Source organism: Suillus discolor (genome assembly GCF_016758755.1).
Source record: "Suillus discolor strain FC423 chromosome Unknown F5147scaffold_45, whole genome shotgun sequence".
Taxonomy (NCBI): Eukaryota; Fungi; Basidiomycota; class Agaricomycetes; order Boletales; family Suillaceae; genus Suillus; species Suillus discolor.
In genome coordinates this window covers 110780-133558 of record NW_024541292.1, presented here as the reverse complement: position 1 = coordinate 133558, position 22779 = coordinate 110780, and the positions used below count along the sequence as shown (strand labels likewise).

At 47.9% G+C, this 22779-nt stretch overlaps 8 protein-coding genes and 2 non-coding genes across 10 annotated transcripts; 5 read left to right on the top strand and 5 right to left on the bottom strand.

The window, feature by feature from the left end:
- Window positions 1-514: 514 nt before the first annotated feature.
- F5147DRAFT_706513 (uncharacterized protein) lies at window positions 515-1027 on the top strand (the record flags this gene model as incomplete). Its single annotated transcript, XM_041437998.1, is given in 2 exon segments — window positions 515-813; window positions 832-1027. 2 exon segments carry the CDS (start codon window positions 539-541, stop codon window positions 1025-1027), a joined length of 471 nt encoding a protein of 156 aa, XP_041290390.1. The 5' UTR covers window positions 515-538.
- A 684-nt stretch (window positions 1028-1711) lies between these two features.
- On the top strand, window positions 1712-4577 carry F5147DRAFT_283944 (Afadin and alpha-actinin-binding-domain-containing protein). The gene is made up of 6 exons (XM_041429027.1): window positions 1712-1993; window positions 2065-2210; window positions 2262-2685; window positions 2734-2959; window positions 3018-3259; window positions 3309-4577. The coding sequence occupies exons 1-6, from the start codon at window positions 1745-1747 to the stop codon at window positions 4443-4445; spliced, it is 2424 nt and encodes an 807-aa protein (XP_041290389.1). The 5' UTR covers window positions 1712-1744; the 3' UTR covers window positions 4446-4577.
- Window positions 4578-5022: 445 nt separating this feature from the next.
- On the bottom strand, window positions 5023-5957 carry F5147DRAFT_706511 (uncharacterized protein). The gene is made up of 3 exons (XM_041437997.1): window positions 5823-5957; window positions 5108-5647; window positions 5023-5043 (listed from the first exon to the last, which is right to left on the bottom strand). The coding sequence occupies exons 1-2, from the start codon at window positions 5868-5870 to the stop codon at window positions 5357-5359; spliced, it is 339 nt and encodes a 112-aa protein (XP_041290388.1). The 5' UTR covers window positions 5871-5957; the 3' UTR covers window positions 5023-5043; window positions 5108-5356.
- Window positions 5958-7224: 1267 nt separating this feature from the next.
- Window positions 7225-10219, top strand: F5147DRAFT_706508 (FAD binding domain-containing protein). The gene is made up of 16 exons (XM_041437996.1): window positions 7225-7547; window positions 7598-7661; window positions 7712-7765; window positions 7822-7857; window positions 7907-7960; window positions 8011-8160; window positions 8213-8294; window positions 8351-8407; window positions 8467-8681; window positions 8733-8805; window positions 8862-8948; window positions 8999-9040; window positions 9094-9149; window positions 9198-9325; window positions 9378-9794; window positions 9847-10219. The coding sequence occupies exons 1-16, from the start codon at window positions 7435-7437 to the stop codon at window positions 10049-10051; spliced, it is 1833 nt and encodes a 610-aa protein (XP_041290387.1). The 5' UTR covers window positions 7225-7434; the 3' UTR covers window positions 10052-10219.
- A 974-nt stretch (window positions 10220-11193) lies between these two features.
- On the bottom strand, window positions 11194-14081 carry F5147DRAFT_754247 (FAD binding domain-containing protein). Its single transcript, XM_041440280.1, has 15 exons — window positions 13952-14081; window positions 13839-13902; window positions 13736-13789; window positions 13635-13670; window positions 13528-13581; window positions 13246-13477; window positions 13139-13195; window positions 12872-13086; window positions 12750-12822; window positions 12611-12697; window positions 12513-12554; window positions 12406-12461; window positions 12229-12356; window positions 11755-12174; window positions 11194-11702 (listed from the first exon to the last, which is right to left on the bottom strand). Exons 1-15 carry the CDS (start codon window positions 14074-14076, stop codon window positions 11516-11518), a joined length of 1830 nt encoding a protein of 609 aa, XP_041290386.1. The 5' UTR covers window positions 14077-14081; the 3' UTR covers window positions 11194-11515.
- A 1590-nt stretch (window positions 14082-15671) lies between these two features.
- Window positions 15672-16860, bottom strand: F5147DRAFT_706490 (DNA polymerase delta, subunit 4-domain-containing protein). Its single transcript, XM_041437995.1, has 5 exons — window positions 16421-16860; window positions 16311-16362; window positions 16172-16259; window positions 16002-16114; window positions 15672-15936 (listed from the first exon to the last, which is right to left on the bottom strand). Exons 1-4 carry the CDS (start codon window positions 16848-16850, stop codon window positions 16037-16039), a joined length of 648 nt encoding a protein of 215 aa, XP_041290385.1. The 5' UTR covers window positions 16851-16860; the 3' UTR covers window positions 15672-15936; window positions 16002-16036.
- Window positions 16861-16951: 91 nt separating this feature from the next.
- F5147DRAFT_t97 lies at window positions 16952-17025 on the top strand. The gene has a single exon. It is a non-coding gene; the product is annotated as a tRNA-Ile (tRNA).
- Window positions 17026-17176: 151 nt separating this feature from the next.
- F5147DRAFT_706486 (uncharacterized protein) lies at window positions 17177-19308 on the bottom strand. Its single transcript, XM_041437994.1, has 7 exons — window positions 19195-19308; window positions 18986-19137; window positions 18483-18936; window positions 18180-18432; window positions 18043-18126; window positions 17730-17991; window positions 17177-17674 (listed from the first exon to the last, which is right to left on the bottom strand). Exons 1-7 carry the CDS (start codon window positions 19263-19265, stop codon window positions 17313-17315), a joined length of 1638 nt encoding a protein of 545 aa, XP_041290384.1. The 5' UTR covers window positions 19266-19308; the 3' UTR covers window positions 17177-17312.
- A 23-nt stretch (window positions 19309-19331) lies between these two features.
- F5147DRAFT_706483 (WD40-repeat-containing domain protein) lies at window positions 19332-21551 on the top strand. The gene is made up of 5 exons (XM_041437993.1): window positions 19332-19932; window positions 19981-20458; window positions 20509-20734; window positions 20784-20923; window positions 20977-21551. The coding sequence occupies exons 1-5, from the start codon at window positions 19341-19343 to the stop codon at window positions 21359-21361; spliced, it is 1821 nt and encodes a 606-aa protein (XP_041290383.1). The 5' UTR covers window positions 19332-19340; the 3' UTR covers window positions 21362-21551.
- F5147DRAFT_t96 lies at window positions 21484-21557 on the bottom strand. Its single transcript has one exon. It is a non-coding gene; the product is annotated as a tRNA-Ile (tRNA).
- Window positions 21558-22779: the final 1222 nt, after the last annotated feature.

Below are 22779 nucleotides of genomic sequence, written 5' to 3'. Positions count from 1 at the left end.
CTATGGGAATAATTGACATGTGCAATGCAAACCCATCGTAATTAGTGATGTTCCGGCCTGGCTTCAAGCCCCGGGCCAGCCAAAGCCGGGCCAAATTGAGCCAGGCCAAGCCCAGGCCCAGGTGACGGCCTGACAAGGGCTTTGGCCTAGGCTTCAATTCTGCGAAGCCTGAGCCGCCGGCCCAAGCCGCAGCTTAGAATTATGTAAGTACTGCGCAGGAACCTGATTGTCAACTCTATTTTTGTCATTTTCTTGCTTCTCTTTGGTTCTTGCTTCCTAGTCCATCATACTGTAGGGTATGTCAGAATGACACGGTGAGTTGCCATTGTTGTCTTCTTTCAAAGCTTCCGCTAATACTCACCCCGGTGACGGAAAAACAGACATCACCCGCCGTATCATATTGCACTGTTTTCAGCAATCTATGCACCTCTCAAGTCCTACTTTGTGCTGCAGCTTTGTGAGCTTGATGGATTCTTGAACAAGCTTCAGTTGTTTATAAATGGTATGTGTGTGTATTTTATCTGTGTAGCTGCCTGCAATGACTGGCATGATGGGCACAGTTCTCACCGATGGTGAAGATGAGCCACGTGTTGTGCGTCCCGTATGCAAAATCAAACCCACTGCTGCCCTTCTTCAACACTCGGAGAAAGCGGCTCTTCCCTCCCAAACAAAAGCTATCAACGATTTTTGTGCAGCTGAGGCTGCCAAGCGTGCTTCAGAGGTTTCTCAGCCTGCTGCACTCACAGTGCCTGTACCAGCCACACAATTAGCGCCTCCCCCATCCAACAAACATGTGTGTCCCGATGATGCCCTCGATGATGCCCTCGATGACGATGAATCTGGTGATATGGAGCGCGAGAACGCTCGTGTCAACCCTAAGTGTGCTAGAAGGAAGCGCAAGTCCCCAGAGAAGTCCCCAGAGTTAGTTGATGAAGATGGGGTTCTTGTTGATGTCGACGTCTCTATCGCAGACCCAGGGTCATCTCAGAAAGGCAAAACTGCCGACATTGACAACTTCTTCGGTTGACTCGAAGACTGCAGGTGATGATGGTGATGACAAGGATAGTTGGGATATCATGCTTGATGATGCGGAAGACGATGCTGATGATGAAGCTGATGATGAGGTGTCTGACTTTGAGACAGACTAGGTCTGCTCCATGTTGCTTGTTCCGTAGTTCTATTGCACTACAATATATAATGTCGCACTGATAGCAAAAGAGCCGCGGCTTCGTTTGGCTCAAGCCGTGGCTTTTGGCCGGCTTTGGCTCATGGCCTTGGCTTGAAATATGGTGAGCCCGAGCCCCCTCAGGCCAAGCCAAAGCCGGGCCGGAACATCACTAATCGTAATGCGCAAGCCAAAGATCACCATTATATTGAAAATTAATTGCAATGACACCCAAAAAAATTGAAAACATAGTGGAATTGGAAAATGTAATGAGCATTAGAGGTGTAAATGTAACGTTTATGGCGTCATTATAATATGTATTCCAAACCGTGGCTTCTATTGCAATGGCTTGCCAATCACGTGTGATATTGGGACTATTACAAAGCATCCTAATCGGTTGAAATCAATTTCCGAGATTTCCGACATGTCTTGAATCATCATGATTCGGTTTGTGATATTGTCACAGATTTTACGCTGTCACGCGTTAACATTGATTACACGTGACCGAGTCGCGTCAGAAATAGTTCAACATCGACGACGCCGACGACAACCACAACCAACAACTCAGCACCACGACCGATGATGGCCGTCACACCACGAAAGCTGGTGCATTGGGGTCTTGATGTCTCTATTTCTGACCTTGGATCACCATGCTCGGAAGCAACGTCCTCCGATTCCGTCGCGTCAACATCCAGTCTGGAATACATCAACTCTCAGCTTGTGGCACATGGATTCACTCATTCACCTGGGATCTCCTTCGAAGGACTCTCGAATTCTGACGCCGATCAGCTTGCAAGGTGTTTGCTTGCTATGTTAGGCCAAAGAGTGGTGCGTTAACGCGGTTATGTGATAGCGCGAGTGATACCAGTCTCATTCAAGACTTTCCTTTGAAATATTAGAATGACATGTCTCGCGCTGAAGATCTATCGACCAGTTTGCGCACCCTTTCTTATGACCACGAGCGGCTTATGGGGATGCATCGCTCAGCCACTGAGAAGGCAGCTAATGCAGAGCGCGAAATGAACGTTTACAAGTCACGAATGGCGTGAGCGATTGGTTATCTTTATCGAAAATTTAAATCTAAATTTTGTGGCAGAACGGCCTCCAAAACTTTGGCAGCTTCGGAATCAGCCCACAAGCAAACTTCAGCCGAACTTCAGCGCACACGCTCCTCGTTGATAGCTCTTCGGGCGACTCACTCGGCGGAAATCAAAAAGAAAGAGAAAGATGTCGAGCGCATTATCGAGAAATGGTCAAAGCTTTCTGACATGCAGACCAAGTTGTCAACTTCGTCTTCAGGATTGACTTTTCGATGCGGTAATGCCGACGTGGTGAGCGGGTCCGAAACCCTTGGCAAGGGGAAGGGATACCTTGAGATTGCTCTTGAGCAAGCTGAATCTGCTCGCGCTACACTAGCTGATGAAACATTGGCGTTACAGCGACTTGTTGTAAATGTCGCAAACCGACTGCAGTCGGTACTGCACGAACTGCAATGCTTAGTTTCACCTTGTGATGAAGAGGTATGACTACAGCTTCGAGCACAAACCAACCTGCTAACCTGTCCGTAGCCCACAATAATATCACACAGCATATTATTTCCTCTAGCACATCCCAACGCTGCCAATGACAAGCTTTCTACTCTTTTTTCCTCGGCGCACAGCATCTTCGATGATATTTCAGAACTCTTGTCACAGCGAGCTGCTGCACTACCAGCACCAGACTGCGCCAAGGCTTCGGATGCTCTGGAGAATAAACGATTACAAGGAATCGTCGACGAGTTGCGCTCAGAACTTGGTGCGTGTCTGGACGCCATCGGGTTTCCTTGCACATACCTAACAAGTGTTCGGAACAGATGGAGCTAAGAAACTCCATGACAGGCATGTTGTAGAGACTCAGGCACTCTTGATGCAAATTGCATCCCAAACATCATCTACAGAACGCCATCCAAGGGACGAAAGCGCCGAGCTCATGACACAGCCAGAGCGAGATCTTGCCGCTGAGCGCCTTGAGCGAATGAAGATCGAACTTGATGAGGAGCGGAAAAAGTTTACCGATGTTGCTGTCAAACTCGGCAAGGAGAAAGCTGCTCTCGAGGTAAAAATCCAATACTTGGGTCTAGCACATTACTGATGATCATACTCAGACTGAGCGTATCCAGTTTCTTGAAGAGAAACGTTCATGGCATGTCGAGCAGATGCTCTCCGATCTCCCACCAACACCTCCCACAACCTCCCAACCTGCACCTCGACCACCTCAGCTTCATAAGATCAAGTCGCCCCGAAAGTCGCCTATGAAGCCCAAGGTCGTCGGCAAGGTGGCAAGCAGAAAGACCCGAGTGTCTCGGCGCTCCTCGTCCTCGATCACACCACCAAGTAAAGTAGAGCCTGCATACGAGACGGAGGTGATTCCTATCGCTATCCCACCGGCTGCCATTGAGGCGCTAGGCAAAAAGTCAACCTTGGGGGCTTCTATTTTACCCTCCGCGTTTGTGCTCCCTCCGCGTTCACCCCGGACGTCCTTACCCCCTGTGGAGGCATTCCTTCCTCCAGTGATAAATACACATCAGGCAACGTTAGGAGGAATTTCCACCGACACCGAGTCAGCCTCCGCTTCGAGCACTGATACTTCTCCGTTAGATGACACGTCGCCTCCTACTCAGGCACGAGCCGCAATACCGAAAATTATCCTTCCATCACCTAAAACACCTCCTGCTCCTGTTGCGAATACACTCCGTCCATTCCCACTTGCGAAGCCACTTGCGCCACACATGTCACATGCTTACTCGCCTGTAAAACCAAGTCCACTCTCTCGCATTCTCATGCTTGCGAACTCTCCTGACAGCCTGGACGGGGTATCAGAAGAGGGCGAAGACTCTCCGACGTCTGTTGTTCCCCCACCAGTTGCTACAAAGAAGACGTTCCAAAGCGAATCAGAGTCAGATGATAGTCCCCTGAGGGATAAGAAGACCGAGCCAAATGTTGTTCCTCTGGTTCCCTTCAAAAAAGTGCTACCCCCCGAATCGAAGCGCTTTTCGACAAAAGAGAAGGGAAAGACCAAAGCGGAGCTTGTTCCTGGAAAGCTGAAACCAGAGAAAGAAAACTGCGACAAGGTCTTCCGAAAACCATCTCCTTCGTTGCCTCCTGCTCCTCAACCAAAGCTGAAGGCTAGCGGCGTAGCTGCAAACAAGCCTCCACCGAAGCTACCTTCTGGAAAGGGTGGTGCGAGGAGGGTATTAATTGGAAGTGCCGAAGCTGCTCCTTTGCCTGGGTGGCGAGGATGAGAGACGTTATGACTAATAGTCTTTTGTAGTTGTCCCCACACACGTCCGTGATTTTCTCCTGCCGTATTATTATGATACCCTACGGTTTTATTGTAAACATTAACATCTGTGCCTACGTATGCAATAATGTTTCATAAGAGGAAGTATCAAAGAAGCCCATTACCAGAGTCAGATGAATGCCTTACAGCGTTTGATGATGAAGTGCTTCTCCCCGAGGGGCGGCCATGAATTAAATCATCAGGCGGCCAGACGGTCACAAAATGCTATCTCCTGCGGAATATTGCTATCAGCCTCATGTAGACGGCCCGAGATGTCCTTTGAGGTTCGCGTTGTTGTTCAGAACTTTGCCGAATGGCGTCCAAGAAGAAGTGGATAAACGATAAACAATTTTCATTGGCTGACTGGCTGGTGGTCGACAAGAGCGTGAGGTGCTCTTGGCGCATCAGCAGACCAACGTGTGTCAGATATGTCATATAAACGAGATCTGCAGCCTTGACAAAAATATACAGAAGCCTACCTTGTATCATTCATTAATTTCACGTAGGAAAGATCAAACCTACGGCAACAAAACAAGCATGCACCATCTGATTGGGGGTATCTAAATAAGAAAACATCATCATTTTCCTGCCTTGTTCAAGGTTTCTTATCACGGATGAACGGACCTGCAAGTTCAAAGTTGCCTCGAATGATTGGACAGCTCGATAGAAGCAGGCATCATGGGACGGCCGACTATGAGATCTAGACCGTGTCCATGAATTCGACAAAGATTGACTTGGCAACTTCTTGATTAAACAGGATCTCAAAGGGATATCGAGCTGTTGGGGTAGTTGTGTCAGGAGTGCATCCAGCATGAGGTTAGTATGAGAATTTAACGTAAAACTCGTACTGCGAATGTACCATCGTGATCGGGGCTATAGAACTCCTTGATTTAGATCGACATTAACAACGGGCAGCCGGCTGCGACGACAAGTACTGCGCGCTCTAGTGGTTTGGCTTACACACATGTGCATTTGACAGCCTTGAGCAGACGTTGTGGTAGTAGTAGGCTGGTGTGTCGTAACAATGTGGTACAGAGCCATGGTGGAATCGACCTGAGGAACTTCAATCGTTGAATACCGTGACCGGGCCCGCGTGCGGCCGTTGTCCTGTTGATACTTTCGGCGGTCTGAGATAAAGTTGGCACAAGTACCGTAGTAAAGAAGGCACAATTTTAACAAGAATCCCAGCCTAGTGTGTCGCAGCAATGTGGTACAGAACCATGGTGGAATCGACCTGAGGAACTTCAATCATTGAATACCGGGCCCGCGTGCGGCCGTTGTCCTGTTGATACTTTCGGCGGTCTGAAATAAAGTTGGCATAAGTACCGCAGTAAAGAAGACACACAATTTTAACAAGAATCCCAGCAGTGACCAGTCGCGAGTGCATGATTAGTGAACATCAGCTCTACTGGTCCAGCACCCACGATAAGCCCATCAACGAAGGCCAAGCAAGCAGAATGGAGCGACACGTTTAATCGAGTGCACGTGAAATTGCAGTACTCACGAATAGTCTTGTCACCACGCAGTGACATTGCAGCATTTTCACATCGCGTTGACAAGCGTTGACATGGACATCGCGCTTGAACCGAGTCCGCTACATGTGGCATTTTGCAAATACATACTTAGATTCCGAGCCATCGCGTGGTTGGCACAGTGATTCAACTTCAAGTATTCAATTGATGTCGATGACCACGGAAGAAAAGTTCAAGTTCTGGCAGGGGTAGATCTACTCCGGTTACAACCGGCGGAATCGGAAAACTGTGGTCCTCTAGAATAGCCTATGGTATTATCCCTTGTTCAACCTGAAGCATTTACCTCGAGCACTTCAACTTCGTTACTGCTTTGAACTTCTTCAGTCCACTCTTTGAGAGCCGCAAATCCAGCAGTAACGTCGTCAGACGAGATATTCTCTAGACCAGCAAGAAGCTCGGAGGCGTCCACGCGAAAAATGCTTCAAGATTTCGTGCAGCCTCAACAGTAATGCCAACCTCTTCACACGTGCGCATATGAGCATGTCGACGGCAGGGACTCCCCAGTTCCCCGGTGCTGCGTTTCAAATTGAGAGTCATGTAGACTGTGTTGTGATGTCACGGTGCGCTCTACCTCGCCTGCATGCCCTATAATTGGGAGAATTGTCACAGCAGAGAGATGCATTAATATTGAGTGGGTGAATTTCGGAATTGAGGTGCGAGGGGGTGTCCTTCAGCTTACTTTAGGGATCACATCGATGATGTTCCGTTGAGTTCAGACTGTCTTATAATATCTATAGAAGATTCACAAGCACCTATATTGATATGATGATGTAACAATTGTGGGGATGCAGTGATGCATTTCCGGTCATCTCCTTCTCCATCTCCTGGATCCTCCCAGGTCTGGAGTTTGTATCGGGACAAAAAAGCGTTTTAAATATGTACATTGCCTTCTCTAGGTGGATATGGTATAGTAGGAAGCAGGAGACCGAAAATGGCTATGTTTTGATAAAATTCCCACAGTCGGTATGTGATGCGGCATCAAAGCACTTGATGGCATTGAGTGATGCACCAAAGTACTACTGCGATAATGTATCACTGCATCCCTGCGATTACAAGCAAAAATCGTGCATCGGGCGGACATCCAGGGACACTTGGGTGTCGGATGCCGATGTAGGAGTTGGCAAGTACAAAATAGGAGTAATACATATACTTTAATTAATGAAGCAAAGGGTCAGGCCATATAATATTGCTCGGGTCTACATAATTGTTATCGTACCATTTATAAGTATCGGATACCGTACAAGTACCCAGATCTCACAGCTGCCAGTGACACAGCTTTCGAAGGTGAACCGAATATCATGGGATTTCTGTTCGGGCGGGTCTTTCAAACGTTAACACAGCACGCGTATTAAATCGTATATATAAACCCTCATCCAAAAACACAGTCACTCTATCATCCCTACACATATCCCTATCGTCATGTTCAAGGAAAGTCATGTTGATGTACTCATCATCGGTGCAGGTCCATCTGGCCTCATGTGTGCCAATGCATTAGCTGGCGCTGGAGTCGACTTTAGAATCATAGACAACAGGTCCGTTGTTTAGAGTTTTGGGCGCAGATGGATGACTCACCTCAACCCAGACCGGTGGGTGTGGCCGCTGGCCAAGCTGATGGCATACAGCCCAGGACGATCGAAGTTCTTCAAGTATGTCCCAACATTTGCAATAGAAGAGGAGTGATATTCAATTCCTCCAGAGTTATGGTTTGGCAGAGCCTTTGTTGAAGGACGGTGCTCAGATGCATCTTTGTGTAAGTCTCAGACTTTCAGTTGATTCAAATTCTAAGCAGTAATGATGTTTGTGTAGGCCTTTTACAACCCCGGCCCTGATGGCGGCATCGAAGTATGTTTGTTAATTGCTGTGTCACTATTTGTTCAAACAATACTTGCAGCGTACTGGCCGCGCTGCAGATGTGACAGCTCCAACCGCCCGTTATCCCTTCAAGGTATGTTTTATTATTCGGCTTATTCATATCTGATTCTTACTGTCGGGCAGATCACGATCGCACAAGCATCAATCGAAGCACTTTTCGTCGAATCCCTGAAGTCCCAAGGAATATCAGTTGACCGTCCGATCGTCCCTTCTTCACTAGAAATTTCACAAGATCCCGCAGAACTTCTGGACCCATCATCATACCCTGTGAAGGTGCTCAAGATTCTAATCCCAACAAGACGCTACTTTTGACACATTGGCACAGGTGGTCTTGGACCACATACATTCTTCAGACGATGCACCAGAACAGGAGATCGTTCATGCAAAGTTCGTCGTCGGTGCAGATGGTGAGACATGCAACATGTCGGACGCTCTTGTGGAACTGATGGTGCCTATTACTCAGGTGCACACTCGTGGGTTCGCAAAACCTTGGGCTTTACGATGGATGGGGAACAAACAGGTCAACTTGGGCACTCACTCCTCAACATGAGATATTCTAATATGTGGAGCCCATTTCAGATTACATTTGGGGCGTGATCGACTTCATTCCGGATACCGACTTCCCAGACATTCGCAATCGTGCTGCAATCCACTCCGAGAACGGCTCATGTATGATCATACCCCGCGAAGGAGACAAAGTCCGGTTCTACCTGCAGATGGCGGATAAAGACGTCATGGATCCTGCAACAGGAAGAATCGACAAGCAGAAAGTGACCGCTGAGAACCTCATCAACGTATGCAACAACTCGATCGCCTCAAAGGACTGCTAATACCTTTTCCAACAGACTGCTCGCAGAACATTCTACCCGTATGTAGTTAACGAACCAAAAGAAGTGGACTGGTGTTCAATTTACATCAGTAAGGGCATTACATTGCTATCATTGGGATCGCGAGTTGAACAGTTGGCACTCCAGTTGGTCAACGTGTAGCCTCCAAGTTCTCTAAACATGACCGTGTCTTCATCGCTGGTGACGCGTGCCACACGCACTCTCCGAAAGCAGGTGAGCCATGTGATGGTCCAAGAAGATAAACGTGTCTCATTGCATTACAGGACAGGGTATGAACGCGAGCATGAACGACACCCATAACCTTGGTACGGGTTTCCTATTCCAGATGAAGTGCATTTCTCAGAGTCTTTGCAAATAGCGTGGAAGCTGGCACAAGTCCTGCGGGGCAGGGCGGATATTTCCCTTTTGAAAACTGTATGTTCGCGTATCACTCGTTCATGTCAAGGACTTATCACCCCTCAGTACGAGCTTGAGCGCCAGAAATATGCCCAAGATCTCATTGATTTCGATCGTGAGTTCTCCGCTCTGTTTTCCGGCAAACCGAGGACGTTGGAAAACCAGGAGGGTGTTACCCATGAAGAATTCTTGAGGTCGAGTTCTCTCAATAGCGTTCTATAACTTTATCTGAATTACGCTTCTCAGTGCCTTCCAGGCTTTTGGTGGCTTCAGCAGTGGAATCGGTGTGCATTACATGCCTTCAGCGATTGTCGATGCTATCCATCAAGGCTGCGCGCCCAACATCATCATCGGCGAGCGGATGCTGCCCCAAATATTCGTTCGTGCAGCGGATGCTCGTCCTATGGAGCTCCAAGACATGCTTCCCGCAGATACCCGCTTCAAGCTTCTCTTCTTCGTTGGCCTTTTGACATCGGAACAGCTCACGAAGGTTCGAAGGCTTGCTGAGGAGTTGGAACTCCCCACAAGTTTCCTACAAAAGTACGGCTCCCCTGCCCAGGGCAAGGCACAGTCTACGTTCGACATCATTTCGATAGCCGCTGGTCACAAGGATGATGTGAATTTCCTGGACATTCCTTCGACGTTGAGGACACACTGGTCTAAGTGAGTCGTCGTGCTTTCTACTGTCTCACGACACTGACATATGATCTTGCAGAGTCTTGATCGATGACACGGATGTGACAGGCCGCTTGGGTGGAGGCGCATATCCGAGATTCGGTATCGATGAGAAAGAAATCACGATAGTGGTTGTTCGGCCTGACGGTTATGTCGGTATGATTGCACCATCTACGGAGTTAGAGAGCATGGATAAGTACTTCGGTTCTTTCCTGATAGGAAAAACCTTGAACCGCGAGGCGTAGTGCCTTGGCGTTCACCATCACGTTTCTTGAGACGATTCATCTCGTTTCATACACATCTTTTTAGCATATTGCCAATAGAGTTTCGACACCATACGCATAAACGTGTCAGCTTGTCAATTGTAATAACTGAATCATATAGTTTTTTCTACGCCCATGGGGTTCTATAAAGCTGAGATGCTGGACATTACAGCCGCTCGCAAGTTACGTGGAGGCGCAAAAGTTGGTAATGTTGGACCCCATAAGTACGTCAGACTCGAACACTATGCTGCAAGAGATACTAACTTCGAGATAGACTCGCTTTTAATAATGGCCTCACCTTCAGCGAAGTCAAAGAAGTCAAATTTCATATCTCAACTCCAAATACCTCAATTTCCTCACAGTTACGCTTGCGAAGCACGATAACGGGTCACTAAGAAGCAACGGTACGCTTCGACTGGTACTAGGCTGTAAATGAAGCAAACCTTGTTCCAAATTCCGAAACGTCCTTTATCTTTCGCAGCTTCGTCACCGAACACCAGCGGCATTTCCGGATCCGAAGCTATCTCGGCTATATGGTTTATGAAGAGAATACGTCGTCCTTTATCTTGCTCGTGCGCGAGGAGAGATACTGTAACTCTTGTGCTTGTGGGCTGTGATGTCACGGTAGCCTGGGCCCTGCTAGCTTGAGTGTGCAGGGCGTATGTATGGATACGCACCCGGTTACTACGCGTGTCTGTGCGCCTTCTAGTCATCATGTTGACAGTCCCATTAATGAAAATCGACTGGTTCGACAACAAGAGGAAGATAGGTGGCAATAGACGTCTAGATCCAACTTGGCATCAATTAGAAATCTAAGAAATTCGAGACGTACATATACGGGCCTGGCGCCACCGACTCCGCTCGAAAAGGCAACTGCGCGCCACACCCGCCTTAGGTCATTATGTAAACACGGAAGGGCACGCAACTCTGAAATTGAATGCCACATCGCAGACGTCATGGTGTCTGCAACTAAAGCCATTCGATTATATGCCCATAAGGTTGATAGACACGTCTCGCAAAGACAATTTGGCCACGACATTCCCTGCGCCGCCGAGTTTCTTACTCTCCTCCGTCGCCCTTTTGGACTCGTGGTAGAGACGGCCGTCTTTGGAGTTACAAAAATAGGAAAGATTATTCAAAAGTTGTTCTCAGCTGCATTACCCTCGTGACTGCTATGTAAGACGACTGGCTGCGCTTTTACCAACAGCACACGCGGATTCAATTCGAATTTGGCACCTCCTCACAAGTTCACTCGCTCACGGTGTAAACACCCCGCAGCATTATTTGCATCATTGAAGGCGACATGTGGAGATTTCCAAGCCAAAGATATATTTGTAATGCATTTGATGATGACTCTATGATAATACAACAGGACTTTTTTTAATACATAAAGAATAGAAAATATGTTATTTTGAAGCAATGTGCAAAACGAATTGGTCGTGGAAACTAAACGGCAGCCGTCATGAAAGATGTGAAATACTCATCAAGGTCTTCAACGTGATCCAGGGGCGCGATAGCTCCAACATAGCCATCGGGGCGAACAGCAACTATTGCGCCCTCATGGCCTACACCATAATACGAGTAGCCTTTCCCCCCGAAGCTACCGGTGACATCAATGTCATCGATAAATACCCTGAGAATACCCCTATCAATATCATCACACATATTATAAATCAAATACTCACTTCGACCAGTGAGAGCGAAGAAGCGTTGGGAACTGCAAGAAATTGAATCCTTCTTTTCGACCTTTGCTGATGGTGATGATGTCAAATCGTGAGTTTTCAACGCCCTTGCTAGACGTCGCGTAACGGTTTAGGAAGCTCTCGGGTTTCTGCATGGTAGCAACCATCGACTCAACCCTCGCATGTTGAAGTGGGTCGTTGAAGTCACCAGTGAAAACGAGCAATTTGAAGCGGAAGTCCGCAGGAAGAAGGTCCTGGATTTCAAAGGGCCATGCGTCTGCAGCGCGGATGAATTTGTATGGAGGGAAACGTTCGCCAATCACTACACCACTGGCCAACTCTTGGTTTTTGTCAAGTGTTGCAATCGAAGGCTCATAATGTACCCCAATGCCACTGGTGAAGCCACCGAACTGTTTAAATATCCTATAACCCCGTTGCATTAGTAACAAGGCAACACTGTTGGTAGCATATTCTCACTTCAAGAAATGCTCGGGCGCAACCCCATGGGCGTTCTCCTGGGACAAGGGCTTCCCAGAAAAGAGGGTGGAATACATTTTATCAAATACGATGAGGTCCAATGCGAATTTACGGCGCTCTGATTCGTACTAATGGCGATGCGTGAGCAGATAGTCAAATGGGTATACGAGAGCGTACCGTTGACAAAAGTGACAGATCTGCCCAACCACGAATCACTAGGGCGAGCTTCCATGCTGTAAAAGCCCATTGGCTTCAACCGACGCCGCAGGAAACAGGAAACACACCTAGATTGTGTGCATCGCTCACACCTGCGTTCATTCCTTGCCCTGAAAATTCCATTGTAAGCAGACTGATAGGGGAGGGCCGGATTTAAGACACTTGCCTGCTTTCGGAGAGTGTGTATGACAAGCATCGCCGACGATAAGTACTCGGTTTTTGACGGAAAATTGTGAGGCCACTCGTTGCCCGACTTAAGCGACGTGTCAAACAAACATTCGATGGCAAATTGGTCAGATGCGTACTGATATATAGTGTCCACCACAAAAACCCAGTCGTCGGGGAAATTTTGTAAGGGCTAAACGATTTTCGGGCAACCTAAGGGGGATATTGATGATTGTTGATCCGTTGAACGGGTATCACTTACTTCAAGCATCTCATCCGGACCCATTCTATCCTTATCTACTCTACCTGTTGCTGGATCGATGATATCCTTGTTCTCTAGTTGCACATACACGCGAAGGCGATCTTGTTCTCGAGGTACAAGAAGAATTGAGCCATTGTTGGAATGCATAAGACACTTATTCCTGACATCCGGGAAATCCGTGTCAGGCACCATGTCCATGACACCCCAGATGAAATCTATCAATCGAGATTAGGCTTGCTGTAAACCCTAACTGATATAGATGCTTACCAGATTGTTCGCCATCCATCGTAATATCAAATTGTTTGCGAACCCATGAGTGAGCGCCTATAGGAAACAATGATTAGGACGGCCAGATGGATATCCTCGGAACGTACCATCAGCTCCAACAACATATTTAGCACGGACAATCTCTTCTTGTAGTTGACCCTCAGGGGCGTTTAGTTTTTGTAGAACAACGCGAACAGGATGCGATGCAGGGTCCATCAACACATGTTCGTCATTGCAGATCTCTATCGAAGTTGGTAACGTTGACCACTCAACCTCGACACCAAGCGGTTTCATGGAATCTATAAAAATAGCTTGAATAGCTCCTTGATGAAGTGCACACTGCATTTCGTTCAGCTGGTATACATTTTCGCTTTAAATAATGAGCATACCTCGAATGGGTATCTTGCAGACGGAGCTACTACATCTTGTGTTCTGCTGGTAAGCTGATGGCCGTCATTCATTGAATATTCCTCGTTGATCACAAAAAGTTACGAACCTCGATACCGCCAGACGGGGAAGGGTTATAGAAGGCCTAGAAAACAGTAAGTTTGATTGGCCAAGTCCCTGTTGAAGGACAGCCCCTGTTGAAGGACATACCGCTTGATGGACTTGAACAGATTCCTTCAAAAGGCGCTCTGCAATGCCATAGCTCTGTGATGGATCATTAGTCAGCCAGCATTGAGTAAAGAAGCGATCTCACCTGGAAAACTTCAATAGTACGAGGTGAAAGTCCATCAGCCTGACCGGCGGCTACTCGAGCAGCCCTGATGCAAAATCAAGTAAGAAGGAATGCTAGCCACCAAACTCACATACCTTTTATCGATGACCCGAACATTCACTTTCGCATTTGCCAGAGCGTTCGCACACATGAGGCCAGCAGGGCCAGCCCCAATAATGAGAACATCGACTTCGGAGTGGGGTACGACGGGGACAGGCATTGCAAATAAGATTGTGATGGTGAAAAAATGAAAATGTAGAGCGTCTTTATACAAAGGGTGCGAGTGCGGGAATCCCTATCCTTAACTGAAGCGGAGCACTGGCGCCCGGACCTCCACGGGAGAGTAAGCAAAAATCAAACATGATTGTAGCACCGCTAGTAGTGCCAATTCAGCTAATTGCGCAAATTAAGACCACACTCGCACTCACCAAAGTCATCTGATACCGAAGGCCCGGATACCAGGGTGTAACTGTAGAGGATCGTAGCCACAATGTCCAGAGTGCTCGTGAGAGCAAATGACCAGAGGCAGGATAAATATATGAGCCTATCTCACAGTAATCCACATTTGCAAGATGTCTGGATAAGACTATGTGGGCGATCATATTTCTGCCTCCTACACGTGGCAAATACCGAATCTATCGAGGAGTTCATCAAATGTGTAGTTGTTCACAATAAATTAGATGCATGTAGCTCTGATGTGGTTGATTGCTGGGTTTCTACTGGGGACGAGTAAAGGAGCTAATCGATCTGGCAAAAAAATATTTGATTGAAATTTGGGTGATGCCTCGCTACTCCCGTTTTCATGAGCTCCTGGTTTGTTAAAAATAAAAATAAAAAAGTCCTCACCAACACTGTACTAGTCAATTATCCGCCCGGCCGACCTCACCACAGGCCACGGACAAACGGAGGGATCAGAAAATAGAACCGGCTTCAGTGAGACTTTATGGGAAACACTGTGACATACATAGAGGTGTATAATCCGCGTGCAGAAGGTTGAGCCTGAAATGTACATGGTGTGAGCTGAGCCGCATGCAATATGGGCAAATCCAAGTGATAATGGATGTATGTGATTTTGCGTATCGACGCTCTCCTGCTGACACATCGTCTCTTTCTCAATAAACATGCCACTGGTACTAGGGCCCGAGCATTGCCAACCTACTGACAAATTGAGTCACAAGGACTAGCTGCGATTACCGGCAGCCGCGTCACAAAATATATGCAAATTTCTCTAAGAACCTACCGAGATGAATCTATGGCCATCCTGTGCACTTCAAAATTTATCCTAATCAGCGGAGCTACGTCGAGGCTATTTCGGCGAAAAGGAAGCATAATGGTTCTCGACTCTCGAGCACGGTGGGAGAGCTTGACCCAACGCACCAGGAGTGTATGTGCAATTCTTGCCGCATCGAGATAAAAGCATTTGCTATATGACACTAAGCATCAAGAATTAACTGTTGACGATGTTCTCGAACGCAATTGCGACAGTGAATTTCACCAAGGGAGCTCCATGTGGCGACGTCAAGCTTATGTGAGCACATTCTAGTGATGACTAAGCTGACCAGACACCTCGTATGCATTAGCAACTATTTTACAACACAATACGCTTATTGGTATGTCAGAAATACATCCCTGATTGAATTTTGTGTTCTATACGCTTATTTATTGATCATTGACTAGACCCACAGCGATTCTAAGGCGCTGACTTGAATTTTGAATCTGGATAAACATATCATCCTGCGAATAAAAATATTGTGTACCCCGTATTGTTCTTAATAGGCTGGCACCATCAAGACCGTAAGTGACAGCACATTCGGGTGGACTTGACATGGAGTGATGTCCGATATCCTTCCGTGAGATCAATCATCCTGACTTGGGTAGCACAACGAATGTTAATATAACAAGTGATCAGTACAACAGAGAAGTATGGAACAAGTACTCTATCCTCTTCGATATGATGGAGCAGTGGAGGACCGAGGTTGTTGTGTCACGACTCACAGGCTTGTCCGGAAGTGCCCGCGGCGCGCATGGATAACCCCAAACACTACATCCGAGTCGAGTCGGACACGTAGGAAAAACCAGACTTACGGAGATAGCCATGAGCCAGTTATCGGACGGACCCGATGGGGTGAACATGTAGGCACTTACTAGGTTACATCCGAGAAGTTGAACAAGTCTTCAAACTACACTTCTCCATAGAGAACACATTGAGAATATTCATCTTTTTCGACTCCTTCTTCAGTCAAGAGAATATGCCGAACCTGATCACAAAGCAAGAGTGCATTTATGTTGGAGCGTCATGGTGTACATGCACATACCTCATCAGGTGGGTTGAGACCAAACGAAGCGGCTCTCTCCCAACGCTCAAGACGTGACATACCAACACACGGACCGTACTCGTAGGACCTAAAAAAAGCTAAACATCGATCTAATTCCCTGGATCCAAAGTTTACATACATGTCAAACACGCGGAGTATCTGATGGATTCTATTCTGCCCTTCCGAATGAACTAAACATATGTTCCCGCTTTAGCCTTGTGAACGATAGAGACGCATATAGCCACTCACTCGGTTCAAGGTGGCCCATCTTTTCTCGCACGTGTCCATAGTGTTTGCGGTAGGCCTTGCCCGATACATCTAATGTCGGCCGTTGCCCCACGGATTTAACAGCAGGAGGATTATCCTTTAGCCTTTTGGCAGGACTGGATGTCGATGCTTTCGTGGCGTTGGGAGCTCCACCTCGCTTCACAGAAGCTGGTGAGTACTCCTCTTCTGAAGATATCTCCAGCACGGCGTCACTGTCCTGCTCGTTGTTTATCTCCAAGTCTATTGCGTCTTCAGCTGCATGCTTTTCAATCAAAGGGGATGACCGTCGTGGTAGAGTCCCTTTCGTCTTAGTAGTGGTGTGGGAGTTTGTGCGCTTAACAGAAAAGGCCAAGGTCCCCTGTTTAAGGGCCGGGGCACTATTGTTTCGTCTTGATTTCTTCGTGGAGGACATTGTGGACTTGGTTCGAATTTAAGAATAGTTCACAGGGGCCCGTTGACTTGGCATTCAGGATGCCGCTTTGTCTTGTTGATTGAGTACATTTATTTTCCAACGGCCGACTAGCTCAGTTGGTTAGAGCGTCGTGCTAATAACGCGAAGGTCTTGGGTTCGATCCCCACGTTGGCCATGATTTTTGTCCCTCTTGCCAATGCGACTGTTTTGAAACTCGAAGAGTTGAGTTTGTGTGCCAGCGATGATGAGAGTCTCTAAGCCTGGTCAGGGGTTCGCCATAATTTTATGTACAAGAGGTTCAAAGCAGTGTCGCCACTCAAACGATATTTTTGTCCAAGAAATCTGATCAGTCAAGCTGATCCCCGCGGAGCTCGCAGTCTAAGTGCTAGCGCGATATGTCTCACAAATTCAAGTCCGACGAAATCCAACAATACGAAAAAAATTCTCATATAATGGAACCACTCAATGAAAGTCATGCGGCCTCCCCGAATGAAAATGGAAACTGGCCCCTTGCCCTCCGCCAAACCCTCCTCCTCCTGCGCCACCAAACGGCCCCCCACTAAACCCGCCCTGAAACTGACTAAATATCTCGGCCAAATCAGCCGTATTAAACGCCCCTGCGCCACCCATCCCACCCTCCGTCTGTCCATCCTCGTCCTCGCCCATGTCATAGCGTTCGCGGCGTTGAGGGTCGCTGAGGACTGCGTGTGCTTCTACTACCAGTTTGAATTTCTCCTCGTCGCCTCCTTTGTCTGGGTGATGTTTGAGGCTTTCACGTCTGTATGCTTTCTTGATGTCGAGTTCGTTGCAGTCTCTCGCAATGCCTGGAAAGTAACAATCGATACATATTACCTATTTCTCGAAAAGAAAAGGACGCACCGAGGATATTATAATAATCCTTCGTCTTACTCCTCTTAAGTGCAGCCTCCGCTTTCTTAAGTTCGCTCCTCAGCGCCCTAACATCGGCGTCTACACCCTCAAACTCTGCTTGTTCCATCGACGCTCTGAAATCGGCGATTGCAGCATCATATTTCTCGAGATGGAGGTTGATGCGCGCGCGCGTGCGGAGGGCTTTGAAGGAGGTGGAGTAAAGTGTGAGAGAAGCTTCTGTGTCTAGGAGTGCTTCTTCGTATTTATCAAGCTGAGAATGATGTGAAAATGTGGTATGAGTGAGGCGTTAGAGGGGACATACCTTTACGAGAGTCGTAGCGCGATTTGAGAGAAGGGTTGCGCGGATCTGTCCGCCTTTGCCTTCTTCTTCGATTTCGCCTATTCGCTGAAATGAAGTATGAGTATGAGCCTGAGTTATTGAAGTAAGGAGGGACGTACATCGAGGGCTTCTGTGTATCGTGCGATTGCGTCTTGGAGTCTGCTACCTTTGAAGGCGGTGTTTCCCTCCTCCTTTAGACGCTCTACGTCTTTTACGCGCTTACGCAGGCGGTGGGCAGGCTCGTGTCCAGGATCGAGGCGAAGCGCCGAAGCCACGTGTTGTAGTGCTTGGGATAGCTTACCACTGAGGAAGAGCACGAGACCACGGTGTGTAAGTACTTCTGGTGAGTTGGGTTCTAATCGAAGAGCATCGCTGAAAGACTGTTAATGTCCAGAGATCTGTGGTGATAGGGTCAGACTCACTTTGCAGCAATGTTTGCAGCATCCCAGTTCCCTCTTGAGAGCTCGAGTTCAACTTTCCATAGCCGCCACTGAGTTGGTATCTCGCCGCCCTCAGCCTCGATGCTTTGTAGACATTTATCTAACGCAAGGCGTGCCATGCCCCATTCCTTGCGTGTGCGGGAAGAGGTAAAGGTACGCAAGTGAGCTTCTAGTTCGAGGACTTTGTCTCTCAGTTGTGCAGCAGCAAGATTTGTAGGTTCAAGATCGAGGACCGAGCGTAGTGTTGTTAATGCAGGCTCTGATAAACCGAGTGCGAATTGACAACGTGCGAGACGGATGAGAGTCTTTGATGATGGTTCTGAGGATTGGAGTGTAGCTGCTTGTTGGCAGTCTGATAGTGCGGGACGGAAACGCTTCAAAGCCATGTAAGAGGCTGCGCGATTAGTGAAATATGCTGGTTCTGTTGGTTTGATATCTGGAAGGGGGTTATTCTGTGAGTTGCGAAGGAGATGTAGTTATTTTACCGATAGCTTTGGTATATAGCTCGATAGCTTCTGTATATTGTTTTGCTTTGAAGGCTACATTACCTTGCTCTTTTACGTCATCTGCACAAGGGCCCTCAGGCTTGGGGATGGAGGGTGAGGAAGGACTAGGCTCGGGAGGAGGTGGATTTTTGCTAATCAACGATGAGATGGCGGTCAATTGCGAGTGAATGGAACGAATTAAACCATACTTTATGCCATTTGCATTGGCAGCAGCAGCCTGAGCCTGCTTTTTCTTTGCTTGAGTCTTCTTTTTGGTCATAGTTAACTTGTTACAATGAAAAATTGAATAAAGTCGAGAGAGTATTAAGTCACGTGTCAAGTCTATGTCTTGACCATGACCAGTAACATGCCAATAGTATCACCACCAACGCCAGCTCCTTCTCCTCGTCCAATACCCCAATACAACCCTTCATCCGAATTCTCAACTCTATTAGGTCCCGCCTCACGTAAACAATACCTCATATCAATACTGCATGAATGTTCCCCAGCAGAACTACGCTTCCTCTCCCAAACAATCACCCCCATGCTCAAACGTGATGTCCTAACAGAACTACCAGCAGAACTTGCACTCCACATCCTATCTTATGTCGACGATCCATGCACTCTCGCACGCGCAAGTCAAGTCTCTAAACGCTGGCACGACCTCGTCGCAGATGACTGGCTCTGGAAGGTCTTATGCGATACATACAGCTTCAGAGCAGATACAGAAGACAAATCTGCTACTAATCTATACCAAGACGACGAATCTTGGGACGAGATCGATAAATTCACCTCCAATTCAATAGACCCATGGCTCACAGCGCGAGATCGACTCAAACGGCAAGAACTTACTTCCGTATCCCACTGGGGTCCATACGCGGATGATCTTTTACATCCAAGAACTCAGTTTTCTCATCAGCAATATTTCAGGCGCGCTTATGGTACAAGTACGTCGCTCCTGCCCACATGCATATCCTCACTAATCAAATATCTAGTGCTCAATCTGAGAAAGGGCGGTAGCATCCTTCACGCTCACCGTATGCCAATCCCAACACCAGACAGTGGTGTAGTCACATCCGTAGCCCTTGATACCGAATGGGTAGTTGTCGGCCTAGCAAACTCAAAGATCCATTTATTCAGCGCAATCACAGGCGTACTCAGCCGAACACTCACGGGTCACGAACTAGGCGTATGGGCAGTCCATCTCGTCTGCCGCGGCGGTTATTGGGGTCGCGGAGACATGGATGAAGACGGATACCCGGACGACGCAGGCGATCCAGTCGTACCCGCAGCCCTGAAAATAGCACTCGGTATCGACAGGCGCAGGCGAATGCGATCCCCAGCGAGCGTTGGAGACGGCTCTTCTAAGCCGAGCGATATCTGCTGTACGAGCGAAGGATGGGGCCAGCCAAACTCTATCATTGTCAGTGCTAGTTGCGACAAGACGCTTCGTGTTTGGGATGCCACATCTGGGTATGTTCCTGCGTTCGTCTGGTTCTGGCTATGTGCTTATGGGCGCTTAGACATTGCGTTTACGTCCTTCGCGGGCATACTGCTACTGTCAGATGCGCCCGAGTACTACACAACCGCCCGATCGCAGTGACAGGTTCTCGGGACTCTACCCTCCGTGTATGGAACATCCAAAAGGGGGTCATGCTCCGTGTACTGCACGGCCACACTGCGAGCGTAAGATGTCTTGACGTTTGTGGGAACCGGGTCGTCAGTGGTAGTTACGACACTACATGTCGAGTGAGTCTTATTTCCAGAGCAATGTGCACATGATTTTGACGAGTTGCAGATATGGGACGTTGACACAGGTGAATGCATACGAGTTCTCCGAGGCCATAGCCATCAAATCTACTCCATCGCGATCGCTGGCAACTTCGTCGCTTCAGGGGGTATGGACACCATCGTGAGAGTATGGGACGCAACCACGGGGTATGTTCTCTCCCTTCCTGACACTCCCACGTTCACACATTCACCCATAACAGAAACTGTGTCGCCCAACTCACAGGCCACACCGCCCTAGTCTGCCAACTCCAACTCAGCACCACCACCAACCTCCTCGCCACAGGCGGCTCCGACGGCCGAGTCATTACCTTCTCCCTTCGCTCATTCACCGCCCTTCAACGTCTCGCCGCACACGACAGCAGTGTCACTTCTCTCCAGTTCGACACGAACTTCCTCATCACGGGCGGCAACGATGGCCGCGTACGGGTGTTTGAGACGCAGACTGGGGCGTGGGTGCGCGATCTGAGTGAGCGGTGCGAGAGCGTGTGGAAGGTGCTCTATAAGAAGGGTGTGTGTGCGGTTATGTGTAAGAGAGCGGGGAAGACTGTTATGGAGATTTGGACTTTTAAGCCCAAAGAACGATGATTTATTTATTGAATACTCGATGTAGGAGTCGATGTACGATGGTATAATTTTGTGTGCAGTATTACTATTAGCGATTAATTGGTTTCGTGTTGGTTTTGATTTGGTAGATGAGCAAAAATGTATGGCCAACGTGGGGGTCGAACCCAAGACCTTCGCGTTATTAGCACGACGCTCTAACCAACTGAGCTAGTCGGCCGGTGATAGTGTATCCATCACAATACACTTCAGTCAGTACCATATCACATGACTTGTGATTTGAACGGTATATGCACAATGTATGCCCATCTCCGTTTAAGAGCATTTCCACAAAATCAAGCTACTACTTACTCTCACATGTATTTGCCCGCTATCAATCTTGCTCTGTATCGAGCCGCAACAAAAATATAACTCAATGTCTCTCTGTCACTTCCCTACTCGCGTTCGCGACCTCCAGGGGACCGTTACACCGTGATCGACATCAAGCCTCACATGATCTGAATCATCAACCCCGTTATTGTCTTTAAACGCTGTCGCTTCATTTCATGTCTTCGTCATGCCGTCGCTCAAAGGTGTAGTTCAGGCACCACTCTGATGATTCTGGTCAACACGCTTTAAATGTCAATACTGCTTCCACGGAGACCATCTTGAGTGACCGACTCCATAGCTGGGGACATCGGCTTGAAATTCATGAGATGAGTGTATGAAGAATAATATACAGGTTCTTCCGAACCTACCCATTCGCGAGCCCTTCCTCTGCGGCGACAACAGCAGTTTAGAACTTTCAACTCGTCAGACGATAATGATGACAAGATAATAAATAAGGGAATGTGGGTGAGTGCAGCTCTTATCCTTTTCGTCCCCCTGAATTTTCATCACCGTGTATGCCTGCAAAATAAGCAGACTCGATTTCAAAGTTCAACAGGAATAATAACGATGCCTACTTAGGCGGAAGAAGATCCGAACAACCTGAAGATGATAAACATACTTGTGAGGCTACGAAGGCATATATTTGCTGTCGACATCATCCTCTCTGAGAGTTTGTTTCCAACTTGTCGAATTGTTTATCCTGTACATCGAGAATTTTGCATAGGTTCCTACACAGACAGCAGTGGCAGAAGTCACGACCACGCCTCAAACCACGACACGATTTCGTACGCAGATCTGGAGTCGTTTTGGATCATCTTATCACTACATGGCCGACATGACAAGAGTATCCATTCTGGATGGCCTGCGACGCTGATAAATAAATATTCAGAAGGAGTAAAACACCTGTAACAGTATGCCTCGCAGCGGTCAGCGCTTGACTAGAATGTTCGGTGCTAGGACCGCTCGCGTTCTAGACTTGGATATGCACATTTCTGGGGCATCACATTGCTTTGATATCGTGAATGTTATTGACCACTCGGTAGCTGGCAGCGGTGTGTGCCGATGCTTGGTGC

Coding starts and splice junctions, on each gene's coding strand:
- F5147DRAFT_706483 (XM_041437993.1), top strand. CDS start 19,341: ATGACCAGTAACATGCCAATAGTATCACCACCAACGCCAGCTCCTTCT. Junction 20,735..20,783: donor GTTACGACACTACATGTCGA/GTGAGTCTTATT, acceptor GACGAGTTGCAG/ATATGGGACGTTGACACAGG. Junction 20,924..20,976: donor GTATGGGACGCAACCACGGG/GTATGTTCTCTC, acceptor CACCCATAACAG/AAACTGTGTCGCCCAACTCA.
- F5147DRAFT_706511 (XM_041437997.1), bottom strand. CDS start 5,870: ATGCACTCGCGACTGGTCACTGCTGGGATTCTTGTTAAAATTGTGTGT. Junction 5,648..5,822: donor TTCTTGTTAAAATTGTGTGT/CTTCTTTACTGC, acceptor TTAAAATTGTGC/CTTCTTTACTACGGTACTTG.
- F5147DRAFT_706508 (XM_041437996.1), top strand. CDS start 7,435: ATGTTCAAGGAAAGTCATGTTGATGTACTCATCATCGGTGCAGGTCCA. Junction 8,408..8,466: donor GATGGATGGGGAACAAACAG/GTCAACTTGGGC, acceptor AGCCCATTTCAG/ATTACATTTGGGGCGTGATC. Junction 9,326..9,377: donor ACCCATGAAGAATTCTTGAG/GTCGAGTTCTCT, acceptor TACGCTTCTCAG/TGCCTTCCAGGCTTTTGGTG.
- F5147DRAFT_706486 (XM_041437994.1), bottom strand. CDS start 19,265: ATGACCAAAAAGAAGACTCAAGCAAAGAAAAAGCAGGCTCAGGCTGCT. Junction 18,937..18,985: donor GCTATATACCAAAGCTATCG/GTAAAATAACTA, acceptor ACCCCCTTCCAG/ATATCAAACCAACAGAACCA. Junction 17,675..17,729: donor GGATTATTATAATATCCTCG/GTGCGTCCTTTT, acceptor GTTACTTTCCAG/GCATTGCGAGAGACTGCAAC.
- F5147DRAFT_283944 (XM_041429027.1), top strand. CDS start 1,745: ATGATGGCCGTCACACCACGAAAGCTGGTGCATTGGGGTCTTGATGTC. Junction 2,211..2,261: donor GTTTACAAGTCACGAATGGC/GTGAGCGATTGG, acceptor ATTTTGTGGCAG/AACGGCCTCCAAAACTTTGG. Junction 3,260..3,308: donor AGGAGAAAGCTGCTCTCGAG/GTAAAAATCCAA, acceptor GATCATACTCAG/ACTGAGCGTATCCAGTTTCT.
- F5147DRAFT_754247 (XM_041440280.1), bottom strand. CDS start 14,076: ATGCCTGTCCCCGTCGTACCCCACTCCGAAGTCGATGTTCTCATTATT. Junction 13,087..13,138: donor GATGGATGGCGAACAATCTG/GTAAGCATCTAT, acceptor CTCGATTGATAG/ATTTCATCTGGGGTGTCATG. Junction 12,357..12,405: donor ATCTGTCACTTTTGTCAACG/GTACGCTCTCGT, acceptor CATCGCCATTAG/TACGAATCAGAGCGCCGTAA.
- F5147DRAFT_706490 (XM_041437995.1), bottom strand. CDS start 16,850: ATGTCCTCCACGAAGAAATCAAGACGAAACAATAGTGCCCCGGCCCTT. Junction 16,260..16,310: donor ATACTCCGCGTGTTTGACAT/GTATGTAAACTT, acceptor AGCTTTTTTTAG/GTCCTACGAGTACGGTCCGT. Junction 16,115..16,171: donor GTCTCAACCCACCTGATGAG/GTATGTGCATGT, acceptor CTTTGTGATCAG/GTTCGGCATATTCTCTTGAC.